Source organism: Rattus rattus, chromosome 2 (genome assembly GCF_011064425.1).
Source record: "Rattus rattus isolate New Zealand chromosome 2, Rrattus_CSIRO_v1, whole genome shotgun sequence".
In the NCBI taxonomy this organism is placed as follows: Eukaryota; Metazoa; Chordata; class Mammalia; order Rodentia; family Muridae; genus Rattus; species Rattus rattus.
Window position 1 is genome coordinate 160,446,646 of NC_046155.1, and position 14,524 is coordinate 160,461,169.

Genomic DNA, 14,524 nt, shown 5'->3' on the forward strand with positions numbered 1-14,524 from the left:
ACGAGTTCCAGGTGTCACCTAGGCTACCCAGCTCAGGCCCACAGAGGCATACCGAGACAAAGGCTCCACCGCTCCTGCCCTACCCCCAAGGGGTGAAGTCCACAGGTGCCTCCTTCACACAGAGATATCTGCCCGGCAAAGACGCTAGCTTTCTCAGTTACTTCGCTCTGACTGCAGAAAGGCTGGGCTGCTGCTGCACAGAGAACCCAGGTCCCAGCACCGCCTACACAGGTCATCTGCACAGAAGGCTGGAGGAGGCTAGACAGGCAGCAATGTGGCTGAAGCTGGCCGGAAACGGCCATTGGGAACTGGGCCGGGGAGCTTTTACCTGTCCTGTAAAGCCACAGATCGAACAATCTTCCTTTCTGTGTTAAGCCTTCACAAGTGGTTTCCACAAAACACACAGAGAATGACTTTTCAGGGAAAAGTAATTTATTAGTAATTGGACGATAGTCAGGTTGTAGTTTTGAAAAGGTACAGCATTCAGGGAGACCTTGGGGTAGAAATACCGGAAGTTGGGGTGCCCCACTTTGGAGACAGCATACATTGGACTAAAACTATTTCAGGTGAAAACATGTCTCACACGTGTTTGTGAAAATTGGGGGGGACTACCACACGGTGTTCCGGCGAGGGCTCTGGGTTCTAGGGACGCCAGGCCAAACCCCAGCTTCTGTGATTAGTAGCTCAGGGGCTTCGAAAAGCTTGAAATTTGATTCTAGGTCTCTTTTGTCACATGTTTCCTTACTGGAGGAATTCCATAGGAAGTGGTTTCAAAACCATGACTTCCAAAAATATTTACTGAAGCCAGACATAAAGGTGTGTCTCTGGAATCCCAACACTTAGCAGTGATAGAGCCTGGAGAATCAAGAGTTCAAGGTCATCTTTGGCTACTTAGAGTTGGAAGCCAGCCTGGGCTACATGAGATCCTGTCTCAAAACAAAACAAAAAACAAATAAAACCAAAAGAACTGAACAAACAAAAAACCAGAAACAATAAGAACTTAAAGACTTCTAACAAAACAAACAAACAAACAAACAAACAAACAAACAAAAAAAACGCGTATCTGTCTTTGTCTTGGTAATGCCTGCCAGTAATCTCAGAGTTCAAGGGGCTGAGGCAGGAAGACCATGAGTTTGAGGCCAACCAGAATCACACAGAGAAACCCGCGTTTAAAGACTCAAACCTAGAAGAGGTGAAATTGTTTAGCCATTGATGCCCTTGCAGAGGGCCTGGGTTCAGTTCCCAGCACCCACGTGGTGGCTCACAATTGTCAGTTAACATCGGTTCCTGGAGGTCCAATGCCTCTGTGGGAACCAGACACATACAGCATACTTACAGAAATATAGACAAAACATGAAAAATAAATAAATAAATAAATAAATAACCAACCAGGAAGATATAAAATACAGAGCTTTAAAAATATATATTTATTGAGTGTCTAGCACAATAAAAGCCACAGTGCCAGGTAGGAGCAAGCTGGGGATAGGAGGAGGTGACCGGGACACACAGCTCCTGCCCTCCATGAGTGAGCATCCCCAGTGAGGGATAAAAAGGAAGTATCCAATACTGAGTCAAATGCATATGATGTTACTGGTTGAGCGCCAGCACTAGGACCAACTGACTAAACCAGAGCTCAAGGACCGGGACCGGGCTCAGGGGGTAACCAGCAGACTCCCACATTACTCTGAGAACTAGCCTAGGATCTACCAAGAAAGGACTAGGAGCAGGGTTCCGTGGTGGCACTTAGCTTATACAAGGCCCTGGGTTCCGTCCACAACACCACAAGGAAAACAAACAAGCAAGCTACTTGTTGGATTTGAGCCACTGTCGCTTAGGGAAACGAGGAGAGGCTAGCCCGATCTGTAAACAGCCAGTGTCATGGGAGGTTAAGCTAGTGTTCTTGTTGTTCCTGCCTTCCCTTGGTCTCCCCTGTCTCCCATCTCTTTCCATCTCATCAGAACACTCGCTGCTTCTTGTCTCTGTGACTGCAAATAAAGGCCAACCAAGAAGGGGTGTAACGTCCCGTGTATCTCCCGGCTTCCGCTATGTCCGGGTTGGCCTTGAATTCCTGGACCCAAGGATGCTCCATTTTGGCCTTTCAGTTATCTGAGGCTGTGAGTATCACAGTGCCTGGCTCAGTTAGGGTCTTTGAATTCACTGTTAATGTTGTCTTTTCACACAAATGAATTACAGATAGATTGCAGACAGCTGAGAGGAGACCATGGAAGGACTCAGAAAAAGTGGAGTAGAACAGTCTTTGAGGTAAGGCTAGGTATGGTGACACAAGCCTTCTGTCCCCAGCTCCATAGCAGGATCACTTGAGTCCAGGACTTCAAGGCTGGCCCAGGAAACATAGTAAGAAGAAAAAGAAAACGGAGCTAAATTAACTTAGGCCTCGAAAGTGTAGAGAACAAAAAGGGTCCAGAAATTGACATTAAAAATAAAAGATAAAGAAGTGCCATGATTTTCCATAGGGAGGCAAATGATCCTAGAAACTTAACTAAAGTTACTCAAGAGAGCCTGGGGGACATTGCCAGTGGCAGAGCACAGAGACCGCCTGTCATCTGTGACTTCACTCACAGGAGGGACCGTTCATCATGAGACCACTGGGAAGTCCCTGGCCAAGGAAGGGAAACACTCACAGGTAAACAGAATCCTGACAAGAGCTGGCTCTGAACCCCGAGACCCCAGAGCTTAAGGGGATCCAATCCTGTGACAGGTACCTGGAGGTACACTCTTCACAGAAAGAGGAACATCTGGTAGAGTTGGCCGGCCAACAACATGAGAACTTCTTTTAGACACATGACCTACAGCGGGCCTGCCTGTACCTTCCCATAGCACACACAGCCCAAGATGCACAGCCAAGGCCTCTCCAACAGGACAGTCCAACAGGATGTACTAGCCAGCTTACAACCAATGCTGGTAATATACAAGTTTCTCAGAAGTACCTGGTAGGCTTCCCCCATTCCCTGGCCACCTTCTGAGAGACATAGAATCATCTAAAATGAAAACCCCATTCCCCAGGGGAGAGAGGGGGTAACTTAGTCATCGTAGCGGATCTCAGCCTGCAGCTCCTTGGTGACATAGGTGGTTAGCATGGCCAAGAGCTTCTGCTGCATGGCCTGGTTGCTCATGACCAGAGCAGTCAGCTGCACAGCGTCTGTCCAGTCCAAGTTCCTGATGATGGCAGTGGCTTCGTTAACAAGTTTCTGCTGTTCAGCGGGGGGCAGCTCCATTAAGATCTGAGGAACGGGCTTAAACTGTCCACTTGTCATCCAGGCACCTAACAGGCCCCCAACGGTCCCCCCTGGAAAACAAGGAAGGACTCAATTAGTCAGCCTCATTCTCCAACGATGGCCTTTGTTTCTTGCCAAGAATGTAGCCACTGTCATGACAAGTGGGCACATTCACGAGCAGGTCACAGCAAGCTTGGCTTCTGCCAGGCACTCAGCAGGGCAAAGGTCGATGTGGTCTCTAGTCCATTTGGTCCAGATAATTGATACTCAAATTTGTTTCTCCCAATGCTCCCCTCCAAGTTACACCCTCCCTACCTCAGAACTGTGCCAACTAAGATCCCCCTCACGGCTGAAGAACACCCCCACTCCTGTGACTCCCAGAACATCTGTCTCCACAAAGGAGAAGCCAAGAGGGGCTTGCATCTCCTGGGGGAGAGGGGGAACCCAATGCCTGGAAAGGCTGGGAGATTGAACCGTTTCCAGAGTGTGGCTGTCTTAGGGGTTTCCATTGCTGTGAAAAAAACAGCACCACAACAAACAACTTGGGGAGGAAAGGGTTAATTTCATCTTAGAACTCAGATCACATTCCTGGAGGCAGGAGCTGATGCAGAGGAGAAGAGAATGCTGGCTGCTCACTGGCTTTCTTCCTTCCTTTCTTCCTTTCGAAAAGATGCATTTACTTTATGTATACAAGTACACTGTAGCTGTCTTCAGACACACCAGAAGAGGGCATCAGATCCCATTACAGATGGTTGTGAGCCACCATGTGGTTGCTGGGATTTGAACTCAGGACCTCTGGAAGAGCAGTCGGTGCTCTTAACCACTGAGCCATCTCTCCAGCCCCTCAGCCTGCTTTCTTATAGCACTCAGCTCGGGAATGGCACAGCCCACAATGAGCCAAGCTCTTCCAACATCACATCCATCATCAGTCAAGAAAATGTACCACAGGCTTGCCCTCAGGCCCATCTAGTGAGATCTCCCCTTCCAAAATAACTCAAGTGTGTGTCAAGTCGGTCGGTTCAGTGGGTGACAGGAAACGCGCCCTTGAGCCTAGGAAACTCCCTAAGAAGGAGCTGGGGACCGAACCCAGGGCCTTGCGCTTCCTAGGCAAGCGCTCTACCACTGAGCTAAATCCCCAACCCCGAGTCAAGCCTTTCTCTTGGAGACTCTTTCACTCCATCCCTTCAAACAAATCTAACCTAATCTACTGTTTCTCTTTCCAAAGGGGGCTTCGCTTTACTTTCTCCTGCTTTCCGTTTTTGGGTTATGGACACAGGGATAGCGTAGAGCTCTTGATCCCCCTGCCTCAGCATCTCAGCTGAGTGTCATAAGTGTGTACCAGCCACCTACCCCAGTCAGAAAACACTATTTTTAGATTTCTGCGTTCGTTGTTCATTTTCCAGGCACTTGGAATTGTGGGTAAGGGTGGGAGAGCGGCTCACAAGTGCCAGCCAAGCTCTCTTAGCAGACATGCATCCTCAGCTAGAAACATTGGAGGGGGTTCTGTCTGCCTGTCTGTCTGTCTGTCTTTCCTTATTTACATCCCCCTGCCCCCCCCACAGAATCTCTCCCCCCTGGAAACATTGTTTTTATTTAATTTTTTGTTGTTTGTTTTTCAAGACAGGGTTTCTCTGTGTACCGGACAACTGCTGCTGCCACTGGGCACATTAGCTCTGTATCTCTAAAGCCTCCATGAATTGTACATCTCAGCAATCAGACAGCCACAGATGCAGCCGGATAGACCTAGTCAGTCACTCCCAGGGGGATTCGGTGAAAAGCCAAAATCTTAAGAGTGGAAAAACACAACACACATGACCTTGACCAAGTTACCAAGGTCAGCCTCACTGGAGACACCACAGGGTGTCATGTACCCCTGGATGGATGCAGAAGGTGCTTCACCTCAGGACTCATGAGAAGCTCATCATGAGAGGCAGGGGCAGGGGCAGGGGCAGGGGCAGAGAGGCAGAGAGGTAGAGGCAGAGGCAGAAGCAGAGGCAGAGGCCGAGAGGCCAGAGAGGCATAGAGGCCAGAGAAGCCAGAAAGGCAAGAGAGGCAGAGACAGAGGGGCAGAGGCAGAGGCAGAGGCAGAGGCAGAGGCCAGAGAGGCCAGAGAGGCCAGAGTGGCAGAGAGGCAGAGGCATAGGCATAGGCAGAGGCAGAGGCAGGAACACAAAGATGCAGAGGCAGCGGGAGATACAGAGAGAGAGAGAGGCAGAGGCAGATGCAGAGGCAGAGAGGCAGAGACAGAGAGGCAGAGGCAGAGGCAGAGGCAGAGAGGCAGAGAGGCAGAGAGGCAGAGAGCCAGAGAGGCAGAGGCAGAGGCAGAAGCAGAAGCTGAGGCAGAGTCTGAAGCAAAAGCAGAGGCAGAGGCAGAGGCAGAGGCAGAGGCAGAGGCAGAAGCAGAGGCAGGCAGATTCCTGAGTTCAAGGCCAGCCTAGTCTACAGAGCGAGTTCCAGGACAGTCAGGGCTTCACACAAACCCTGTCACAAAACAAACAAACAAACAAACAAACAAACAAAAAACAGAATAAAACAAAACAAAAAAAGTGTCGGCTGGGCATAGTGGCCCACACCTTTAATCCCAGGACTTGGAAGGCAGATGCTTAAGAGGCAAATGCAAAGGTGTCTCCGTGAGTTCAAAGCCAGCCTAGTTAACATAGTAAAGTCCAGGACAGCCAAGGCTTCATAGTGAGACCCTCTCCCAAAATTAAAAAAAAAAAAAAAAAAAAAAGTGGCAACTGGAAGAAAAACAAGGCCGCCGTGCACTGGTCAGTCAAACAGAGATGGCTCACGGCACTGCATTAGTGCTGGTTGCTCAGTCCCCACAGCCTGCCAGGAAACACATTCCCACTAAAACTAAAACTAGGAGGGACACACAGGGGTTTCTTTATACTCTTTGCAACTTCTACATCTAGCTATTATTATTCCAAAGTGAAATGTTTTTTTTTTTCTTCCAGAAACGGCTTTTTTTTTTTTTTTTTTTAATTCAAGTAACCGCAAACAGAAACGCAGATGGGGAGTCCCAGGCTGGACAAATACTGGCGACCCCCTTCCCTACAGAACAGGGGCAGACGGTGTTCTACACCCTTTACCCATCAAAGTGGGCACCCTCCTCACTCTGCTACACCATCCAAGGGCCCCATCTTCCCTGGTGCGAGGTAGGCGGGTAACCAGTCAGCTGGGCTGCGTCCCGGCACCCCGGGAGGAGAGTGCAGGCAAAACGAGAGGGTGACCATTTGGTGCCGGTAGTAGCTGCAATAGTGGTGTCTATGAATGAACACTGACCAAAAATCAACGCGACTGTCCAGAGGTTCTTTGTGAACAGAGGAAAAGATCAAACCAGAAGAACCAGAATCTTGAGGGAGTGGGCAGGGAGGAGCAGACGGAGGGGAGCAAGGCTAGCTCCTTAGCGCCCCCTGGAGGAAGGGAAACGGCCTAGCGTGGAAGTTGGGGAGGCAAGTTAGCGCCCCATCTGCCTCAGGTGGAAGCCAGGGAATAGGACCTCACTCTGGAGATAGGTGGTAACCCGCACCTGTCACTGTGTCAGGTCTCAGGTAAGAACAAGGTGGGCTGGGCCAACATATTTCCTCCTGGCTGCTGTCCAGGAGGCTTAGGCAACCTAGTGCAGGATCTGTAAGGCGGGGCAGAACGACTGAGAAACCCACCTGCTGACTGGGATCTAAGCATCCACTGCACTGATGCTTGTCAGAACGAGATGGGGCTGGGTCCCCTTAAGGCCAAAGAATGCTCCCAGAACCTCTACAGGGAAGCTAGGAACAGCAGAGAAGGGACCAGCAAAACAGAGCGCCCAGAGAGCAGTGTGTCTAAGGGAGGTGCACTGCAGGACAGGCTGTGGCTAAACAGGAAGTTAGCCTTAGCGGGAGAGATCAGGTATGTGTTGCGGTGGAGAAGGCAGTGGGCACTGAGCAGAAGCCTGCTCTCCTGGTGCTTCAGAGCCAGCAGCTGCTGCGGTAGTGTGCAGTGGGGGATGGGGAGGAGCCTGGGAGCACAGCTTCCGGTCTCAAAGGAAAGCTGCTCCTTGATGGCCCAGGAACAGGTGGCACTGCGCATGGTCACTGAGAACTGGGAGATGCCTTCCTTTTCGCTTGTTTTAATACTGGGGCCATCATGATTGTAATTCCAGCACTCTGGAGGCACGAGGAACTCAGCTTTGAACTACAATCTGGGATACATAAGTTTCAGACCAGCCTGAGGTACATAGTAATCATAGCTCAAGAAAGTAGGTGGGACTGGAGAGTTGGCTCAGTGGTTAGGAGCCGGGCACTGGCTGATCTTGCTGAGGGCTAAACGTTTGATTCCCAGCACCCACAGGGTGGCTCACAACCATCCTTAACGTCAGTTCCAAGCAACCTGACGCCCTCTTCTGGACTCTGTGAGTATTGCATGCATACAGTTCGTGGATAGGCAGGTAAAACACCCATACACATAAAATAAAAATAATCGCTTTATAAATGTTTAATTAAGTAAACAGACCACTCAGCTTATGCCAGGGAGAACCCACTTGTAGGCTGGACTCAGAAGAGAGAGTCTGACACCTATGTTCTTGGAATTCAAGCAATGTGGCCCTGGAAGCAAATTGCTCCTCTGGTCTCTAAAGGAAAGAGGCATCCCAGGAAGGGAAAACGGTTCATACACAAGTTTGACTGATCTTTTCCTCCTGACACCAGTGAACCTCTCGATCTGACGGTACGGCAAGCGTCTGCACTACCTTGTCACGGAGCATCAATATTCCATTTACAAGAGCACTTCATGCAGTGGGGACATCAGGACATCAATGCACAACTTGCTCCAGACCCTGGGAGAAAGGAGAATCCCTGGGTTTTTCAAAGATAACAAAGTATCCACCGTGACCAGGGGCCAGAAGTGGCAAGTCCAGACAGACTCTGCTCTCTGTCAGCTTTACTCAATCTGAATAAAATATGGGCTGCTACAACAGAGGCAGGACATAGCTATAGGCCACAACAGCCCTAGCCAAGCGTCCCCAGGACACTTAGGTAGGAGTGGAAGGAGAGGGCATCTCCAGGGAAATAAGAAGTAGGCTGTATTCTCCTGTCGTGGGAAGAAGTTGATGTCCAGACAACTGAATTCGCAGAATTTAAAAACACAAAAGGGGAAGGTCTGGGTCACCTGTGCTTGTACTTCCGTTTCTGTGAAATGTAGCTTTGTTTTAATGCAATGTTCTCGGATATCAACACTGCCACTAGAGGGAAGAACAGAGCGAGCTGGGGGCGGGGGAATGGGGGGGGAGCAGGGAGCCCCACTTCCTTCTGCCCAGCCACCAAGTAAGAACTTCTGGAAGGGGGTTGGGGATTTAGCTCAGCGATAGAGCGCTTGCCTAGCAAACACAAGGCCCTGGGTTCGGGTCCCCAGCTCCAAAAAAAAAAAAAAAAAAAAGAAGAACTTCTGGAAGACTGGGGTCAAGGAAGGAACCCTTCGCCTAGGCTGTCAGCACACAGCAGAGTCAGTGAAGAATCACCCAGCGTCCCACGGTCGGTGCCCAACCCGTGTGGGGATGCTAGTCACACCTTGCGCGGGAGAAAGCAAGCAGGGTGAGGCGAGAGGGGCAGGAAGAAGCATGGCATGACTTCTGCTTCAGCTCCTGCCTCCAGGTGCTGCCCTGGCTCTCTCTCCTTCAGGCTGACGAAACCCCCCCGTTGCTTTCGGCCACGGTGTTTTCTCACAGCAGGAGAGCGCTCACAAAGGCACTTCCGGGCGCTCAAGGAAGGAACTTGGCGAGCTTGGTTTCTACTCGGGACCCAGACACCCCAGTACTTTTAGGCTCAAGGATGCATCTCTAGAGAAAGGGCATTGGAGGGAAGGTGCCTTCAGGCTCTGAGAGGTACCAACACCAAGGCCAAGAGAATCCTGCATTACGAAGAAGCTACCATACCATACAGACAGGACTGAGCCTGGTGAACTCCCTGCATAGGTCACATGGCAGGCACCGTTCTTACTTACCAGGTCATTCTTCCATGTGGTTCCAAAACCCTGGAGCATGCCGGAGGCCTGAAACATACTATGTAGCCCAGGCTATCCTTGAGCCTTCCACGTTCTGCCTCCCAAGGGCAGCGATGACAGGCCCGAACCTCGACCTTTTATGAGAGCCCCAAGGCAGGCTGTACCTGTAAAATCACTCACACTCACCGACAGCTAATCCTGGTGGGCCACCAACCAAACCGCCGACGAAGGCCATTGCCCCCACGACCACGGCACCCCTTCCAGAGTGCTTGACGGCCGCCTTCATTTTCTTCTCCTGGCAAATGGAGCATAGAAGCTTCATGATGTCATCTACCACGATGGGCATCTCGGCAGACCTTAAGAGATGATTCAAAGAGATAGGTGGGTTCTTCATGTTTGCCCATTTTGTCTACTTTAAAAAAAAAAAGTGTATACAGGTGTTGTGCTGCATATATGTCTGTGCCCTCAGAACACAGCGATCCCCTGAACTGGAGTTACAGACCATTATGAGATAGCACGTGGGTACTGGGAATCAAACCTAGGTCCTCTGGAAGGATAGGCCGTACTCTTAACCTCTGAGCCATCTCTTCAGTCCCTGTTTTTGTGTTTGTTTGTTTGAGATAAAGTCCTGCTACATATTCCAGACCAGTCTAAACTCATAATCGTTTTCCCTCGGGCTTTTGAGTGCTGGGATAACAGGAGAGATAGTACCACCATACCTTACGGCTGAAAGGGAGTTTTAATACACGTGTGAGTACTGTGACCCAAATGTGACACTTTATATAACATTTTAGAAAGAGCTCCCATCTTCTGGGAAGAACTGCTTGGCCTCCTGCGAGTCAGACAGGCACAGCCCTCTGCGCTTCTCGGAAGCCAAGAGGCTGGGCATGAGCTAACAGGCTACAGAAGCAGCCGAGTGGATGAAAGGTCTTTTCTGCCCTCTGATTAACTTCAGACTTCTGACAGATGAGGAAGCAGCCTCAGCCACAGGCTTTACCAGTCCCTAGCAAGCTAAGCCTGACCTCTCACACCAACACCCTATCGAGTGGCTCACACAACCTCCAACGTAGGAAGGCTGTCGGGAACAGGAAAGTCAAAACCAGATGGCCTCTTGATGGGACAAGGTACCTGAGTCAAGGCAGAAAGTAGGGAAAGGACAAGACTCTGAGGCCACACTGGCACTGGCTTGCTGGGTAAGCTGGAGCCAAGAGTCAGATACTTAGCTTGAAGATGGAGCGAAAACAGGACATACAATTCTTTATGGGAGACCATGTGTCTGGCATGAACAGTGCTAAAAAAGAAGAAGAGGAAAGGAAAGGAAAGGAAGGAGAGAGACCACTTATAGGTTAGGCTCTTGTAAAGGATGATCAGGAGGGATACAGAGTTACTGATTGATGGGACAGAGTCGCTGGCACTGCAGACCCTGTTGGGACGTTACAGGCAGACACAAGAGCTAGATATGGGACCACAAGGCAGTGCTCTTAGTACTTGGGAAGCTAAAGTAGGTGACTCATGAATCCATAGCCAGCCTGGATTTGATAGCTAGGCTCTCTACCAGCATAAAAGAGAGTAATGATTACTTAGTCAATTAATACTAAAGAAGAACCAGGAACAGTATGAACTACCAAAAGGAGACAATCACAGAACCATACAAAGCAAAGAGCTCCAGAGGCTTGGCGTTGGCATGGTGGCTCATAGCGGCAATTCTGACACTCGGGAAGTAGAAGTAGAAAGGTCAGATGGGTCTGAGGCCAGCCTGGGCTACCCAGTGAGATCCGGCTTGCCTGACCTACAGAGCAAGAGACCCTGTCTCAAAACAAAAGCCTGCCAGGGGCTGGCAAGATACACGAAAAACAGAGAGCCCCGAAGAACTGAAGAACAGTGATCCTAAGAGCAGTTTGCTAGGACCAGGATGCACTGCCTTCCTGGCAGAGGCACAGCCACAGGTGAGGTGCGGTGCCCCACAGAGGGACTGGCAGGTAAGGAGAGCCCAGGCACTGACAGGCCACCTCATAAGGCTGGTGAGAAAAAGCAGCAGCGGTGACACTTTCTGCTCCCGGGAGGCTGAGACATTAGTCAGCTGAGGGAACTTCCTGAGGGAATCCCAGGCTACTGTCAACAGCCTTCCATTCTGCTGGGCTTGGTTGGTTTCTCTTGATAGCCAAGAACTACGCAGAGTCAGAACCTCTTGATGTAAAATTGTCCCTGAGACTCTGGGAGTTCTGGGCCCTTATAAGGAACCCACGGAGCCATCGCACTGCCATAAAGGCTATTGTTAAAGAACTTCTGGATATTGTATGTTGTGCTCTGGCCCTGGAAATGTCCTGTTTTCTTTTCATTCCCACCCCTTTTCCAGACTTCCTTACTATGTAACCCAGGCTAACCTGGAACTCGTGGCCCTTCTGTATCAGGCTCCTAATCCCTGGTGCTGTAGGTTTGCACCATCATCTCTTTCTTTCTTTCTTTCTTTCTTTCTTTCTTTCTCTTTTTTTTTTTTTTTTCCGGAGCTGGGGATCGAACCCAGGGCCTTGCGCTTGCTAGGCAAGCACTCTACCACTGAGCTAAATCCCCAACCCCTATCTCTGACTTTCTTATTTATTTTGATAAACTTCAGATGAAATCCTTCCTCTCAAAGGACTAATACCCCACCCCCAGCTAACCACTTCCTAGTTTAGCTTTGGTGCACATCCAGCTTTTTCCTTTCTTATCAGGTGTAGCAGCCCAGGTCTCAGAGGACCGCAGGATACCACCCATACTCAGAAGTGCAAGGCTTGTGCCGTTCTGATTCTGAGGGCCAGCTTCAGCACCGGCACACAGGTACCACTCCAAATCAGAGTAAGGATTCGCACTCTCAAAACCGTGGTTTCCTAACGAGACAAGGCATGTGAAGGAGTTAGGACAGAGATGCACACTGCAGCCCCTGAATCCATAAGGAATACACTCAGAGACTCCAGAGGATGCCTGAAAACACGATTAATCACCCCTACGCTTGGGGCCATTATTAAATAAAATAAGGTTACTTGAGCTCATCACGCTATTCAGAATGTAATTTCTAACCACATAGAACAGTCCACGATTTAAAACTTGCATAGTATTTAAAACTCATGAATTGTTTCTAAAAATGTTTTTTTTTTTCACTTACTATTTGGCTGTGGGTAGCCGGAACTACAGAATGTAAAACTGTGGTCGAGGAGGGAGGGGTACTGCACTCACCCATTTTACCCTTGATTACCTACTCATAGGATTATCTACCTCAGGCCTCGCTCTGAAGAACGTTAAGTCAAAACTCACGGAGCAGAAAAGGTACCAACATGCACATGCCACTCTTGATCTATACCAAGCCCAGACAAGCCTTTGCCAGAAGACAAACCAGGCTCTTTAAGCAGGCGCCAGGGGACAGGAGAACTGGGCAAGAAAGGTTCCACTCAGCTGAGCTTCTGCAGTCTCTGAGTGCACGGCAAGGCTGGCTTAGATTTCTTGAAGAATAATTTCAAAAGTTATGGCAGCAACAGGCTTTTTGTTGTGAAAGGTTTGGGACCCCGAGTCTGTGTGAAATCATCTCACTTCCTGCATTCTTCAGACTCAAGAGATCGAAAGGGAACATGACCCATTTCTCCTTCCCAGAGCCCATGTCTGTCTGTAAGTGAGGAAGAGATGGGGGTGCAGAAGGCAGGTCCTTCTCTCAGGAGAACAACTATTTCAATAATGCTGTCCCCACAACAGGTCCTGGTCACTGGAAGTCCACCTGTTAGCCATAGAGAAGACATGCTAACTGGGACCCCTGATGTCTTACAGTCACCCAGACTGGTGGGAAGATGACAGCAGGGCTCTGGGACATACACAAAGGAGGTAAAATCTCAAACCTTTGGACAGCAGCCTGAACTGAGTCCAATGAAGTTGTGAGGGACAGAGGGGAAGGCCTTAGGGTAACAGTTCTTTTCTCCACGTTCTTTATGCAAAGCTGGGATTCAAATCCCCAGTGTAGAGGAAGGAAGTGTGTCAGGGGGAAAGGGGATGGAGGTGTAGAGAAACGAAACAGAAACTGAGTGGAAATCATGTCTTTTGGCCAGAAATCACTATCCTGCTCCTCTCTCCAGAATTTACAGACACCAAGCTGTCCTCTATAAAGTTCATCATCCTGTTCTTCCACCCACAAAGTTGTTTAACTATTTGACTGTTGGTATTTAAAAAAAATAAGATATCGAGGTTGTGTTGGCCCACTCCCATAACCCCAGCATGGGGGAGGCAGACTATCAGATCAAGACCAGGCAAGGCTACACAGTGAGATCTTGTCTAAAAATAACAGCAATAATAAAATCTTACATACATCTTAGATCTTCCTGATTTCTCTTGAAAGATCAGAAGCGGTCAGTGGTAGGTTCCCTATATAGCTCGCAGACTTGACTAGCCTGGGGTGGACACCCAACACTCAGCAGCACCGTGCCCTCTGCACCGGGCCGAGCATATACATCTTATCTACTTAGTTACAGCAGAACGCTTCTCAACAACTGCTCCAACTAATCTGGCCTTCTGAGCCCCTGACATCCCTAAGCTAGAGCCCTGGTTCCCTCCGGCTCCGGACCAGGCACTGCAGTCCGCTAAGCGCTTGGCGTACGCTATACGAGCCACCGCACCGCGCATGCGCACTCCCGAGCGCCCAGGCTGCGGCTGGAAGCACTAGGAGCTGCTCCTTACTCCAACCTCGGCGCTGCAGCTTAGGCCCGGCAGTGTTTCGGCTCCTTTGCATTGAGATGAACAGCTCCCGCAGTGTGCCAGACACCTCCAGCAGGGTCCCCGACCGGCTCCTCAGACCCCGGCTTCCCCGCGCGCACCTTTACCGTGCTGGAGTCTGGGACCGCCCGGGTACTGAGGCCAGCTCCGCTCTGCCGGCACCAGAGAGGCGTTCACAGGCCACCGCCTCCCTGGCTCCGCCCTCCCACCTTCCGGCTCCGCCGGCCTTCCGGGTCGCAGAACTCAGGGTCCCCACGGGTTCGGGTCCTCAAGTTGGACCAGGCCTGAGGAAAGATCTTGATGGCCGGGCGAGGCGTCCTTTCCGCGCCCCTGGTCCGGTTGACTGACACCGAGACCCTGACTAGGAAGCAATGACCCTGCGGGAATGGGGAGCATCTAGAGGGGACTTTGTCTCCCTTTGACCCCGCCGACCCTCATCCCCGACCCCGCCTGGCCACCCAACTCAATGCCCAATCACACGTTTAGAATCTGGGACCGCGCCTGGAAGGTTCTCCTCAATCACCCTTTGCGCTGGGTCTGTGACCTGCCAGGGCCCTTTCCCCCCAGGGTCCTGGGAG

The 14,524-nt window shown here is 50.4% G+C and overlaps 1 protein-coding gene across 5 annotated transcripts; it reads right to left on the reverse strand.

Annotated features, from left to right (window-relative positions):
- Positions 1 to 410: 410 nt before the first annotated feature.
- On the reverse strand, positions 411 to 14,147 carry C2H19orf12 (chromosome 2 C19orf12 homolog). 5 transcript variants are annotated; one of them, XM_032893825.1, is made up of 3 exons: positions 14,048 to 14,147; positions 9,402 to 9,571; positions 411 to 3,307 (listed from the first exon to the last, which is right to left on the reverse strand). In XM_032893825.1, the coding sequence occupies exons 2-3, from the start codon at positions 9,559 to 9,561 to the stop codon at positions 3,042 to 3,044; spliced, it is 426 nt and encodes a 141-aa protein (XP_032749716.1). In that variant the 5' UTR covers positions 9,562 to 9,571; positions 14,048 to 14,147; the 3' UTR covers positions 411 to 3,041. The 5 variants fall into 5 exon arrangements, with proteins under 5 accessions (XP_032749716.1, XP_032749717.1, XP_032749715.1 ...); XM_032893826.1 differs by having other exon boundaries at positions 13,917 to 14,107; XM_032893824.1 differs by having other exon boundaries at positions 13,911 to 14,107.
- Between the last annotated feature and the right edge of the window lie 377 nt (positions 14,148 to 14,524).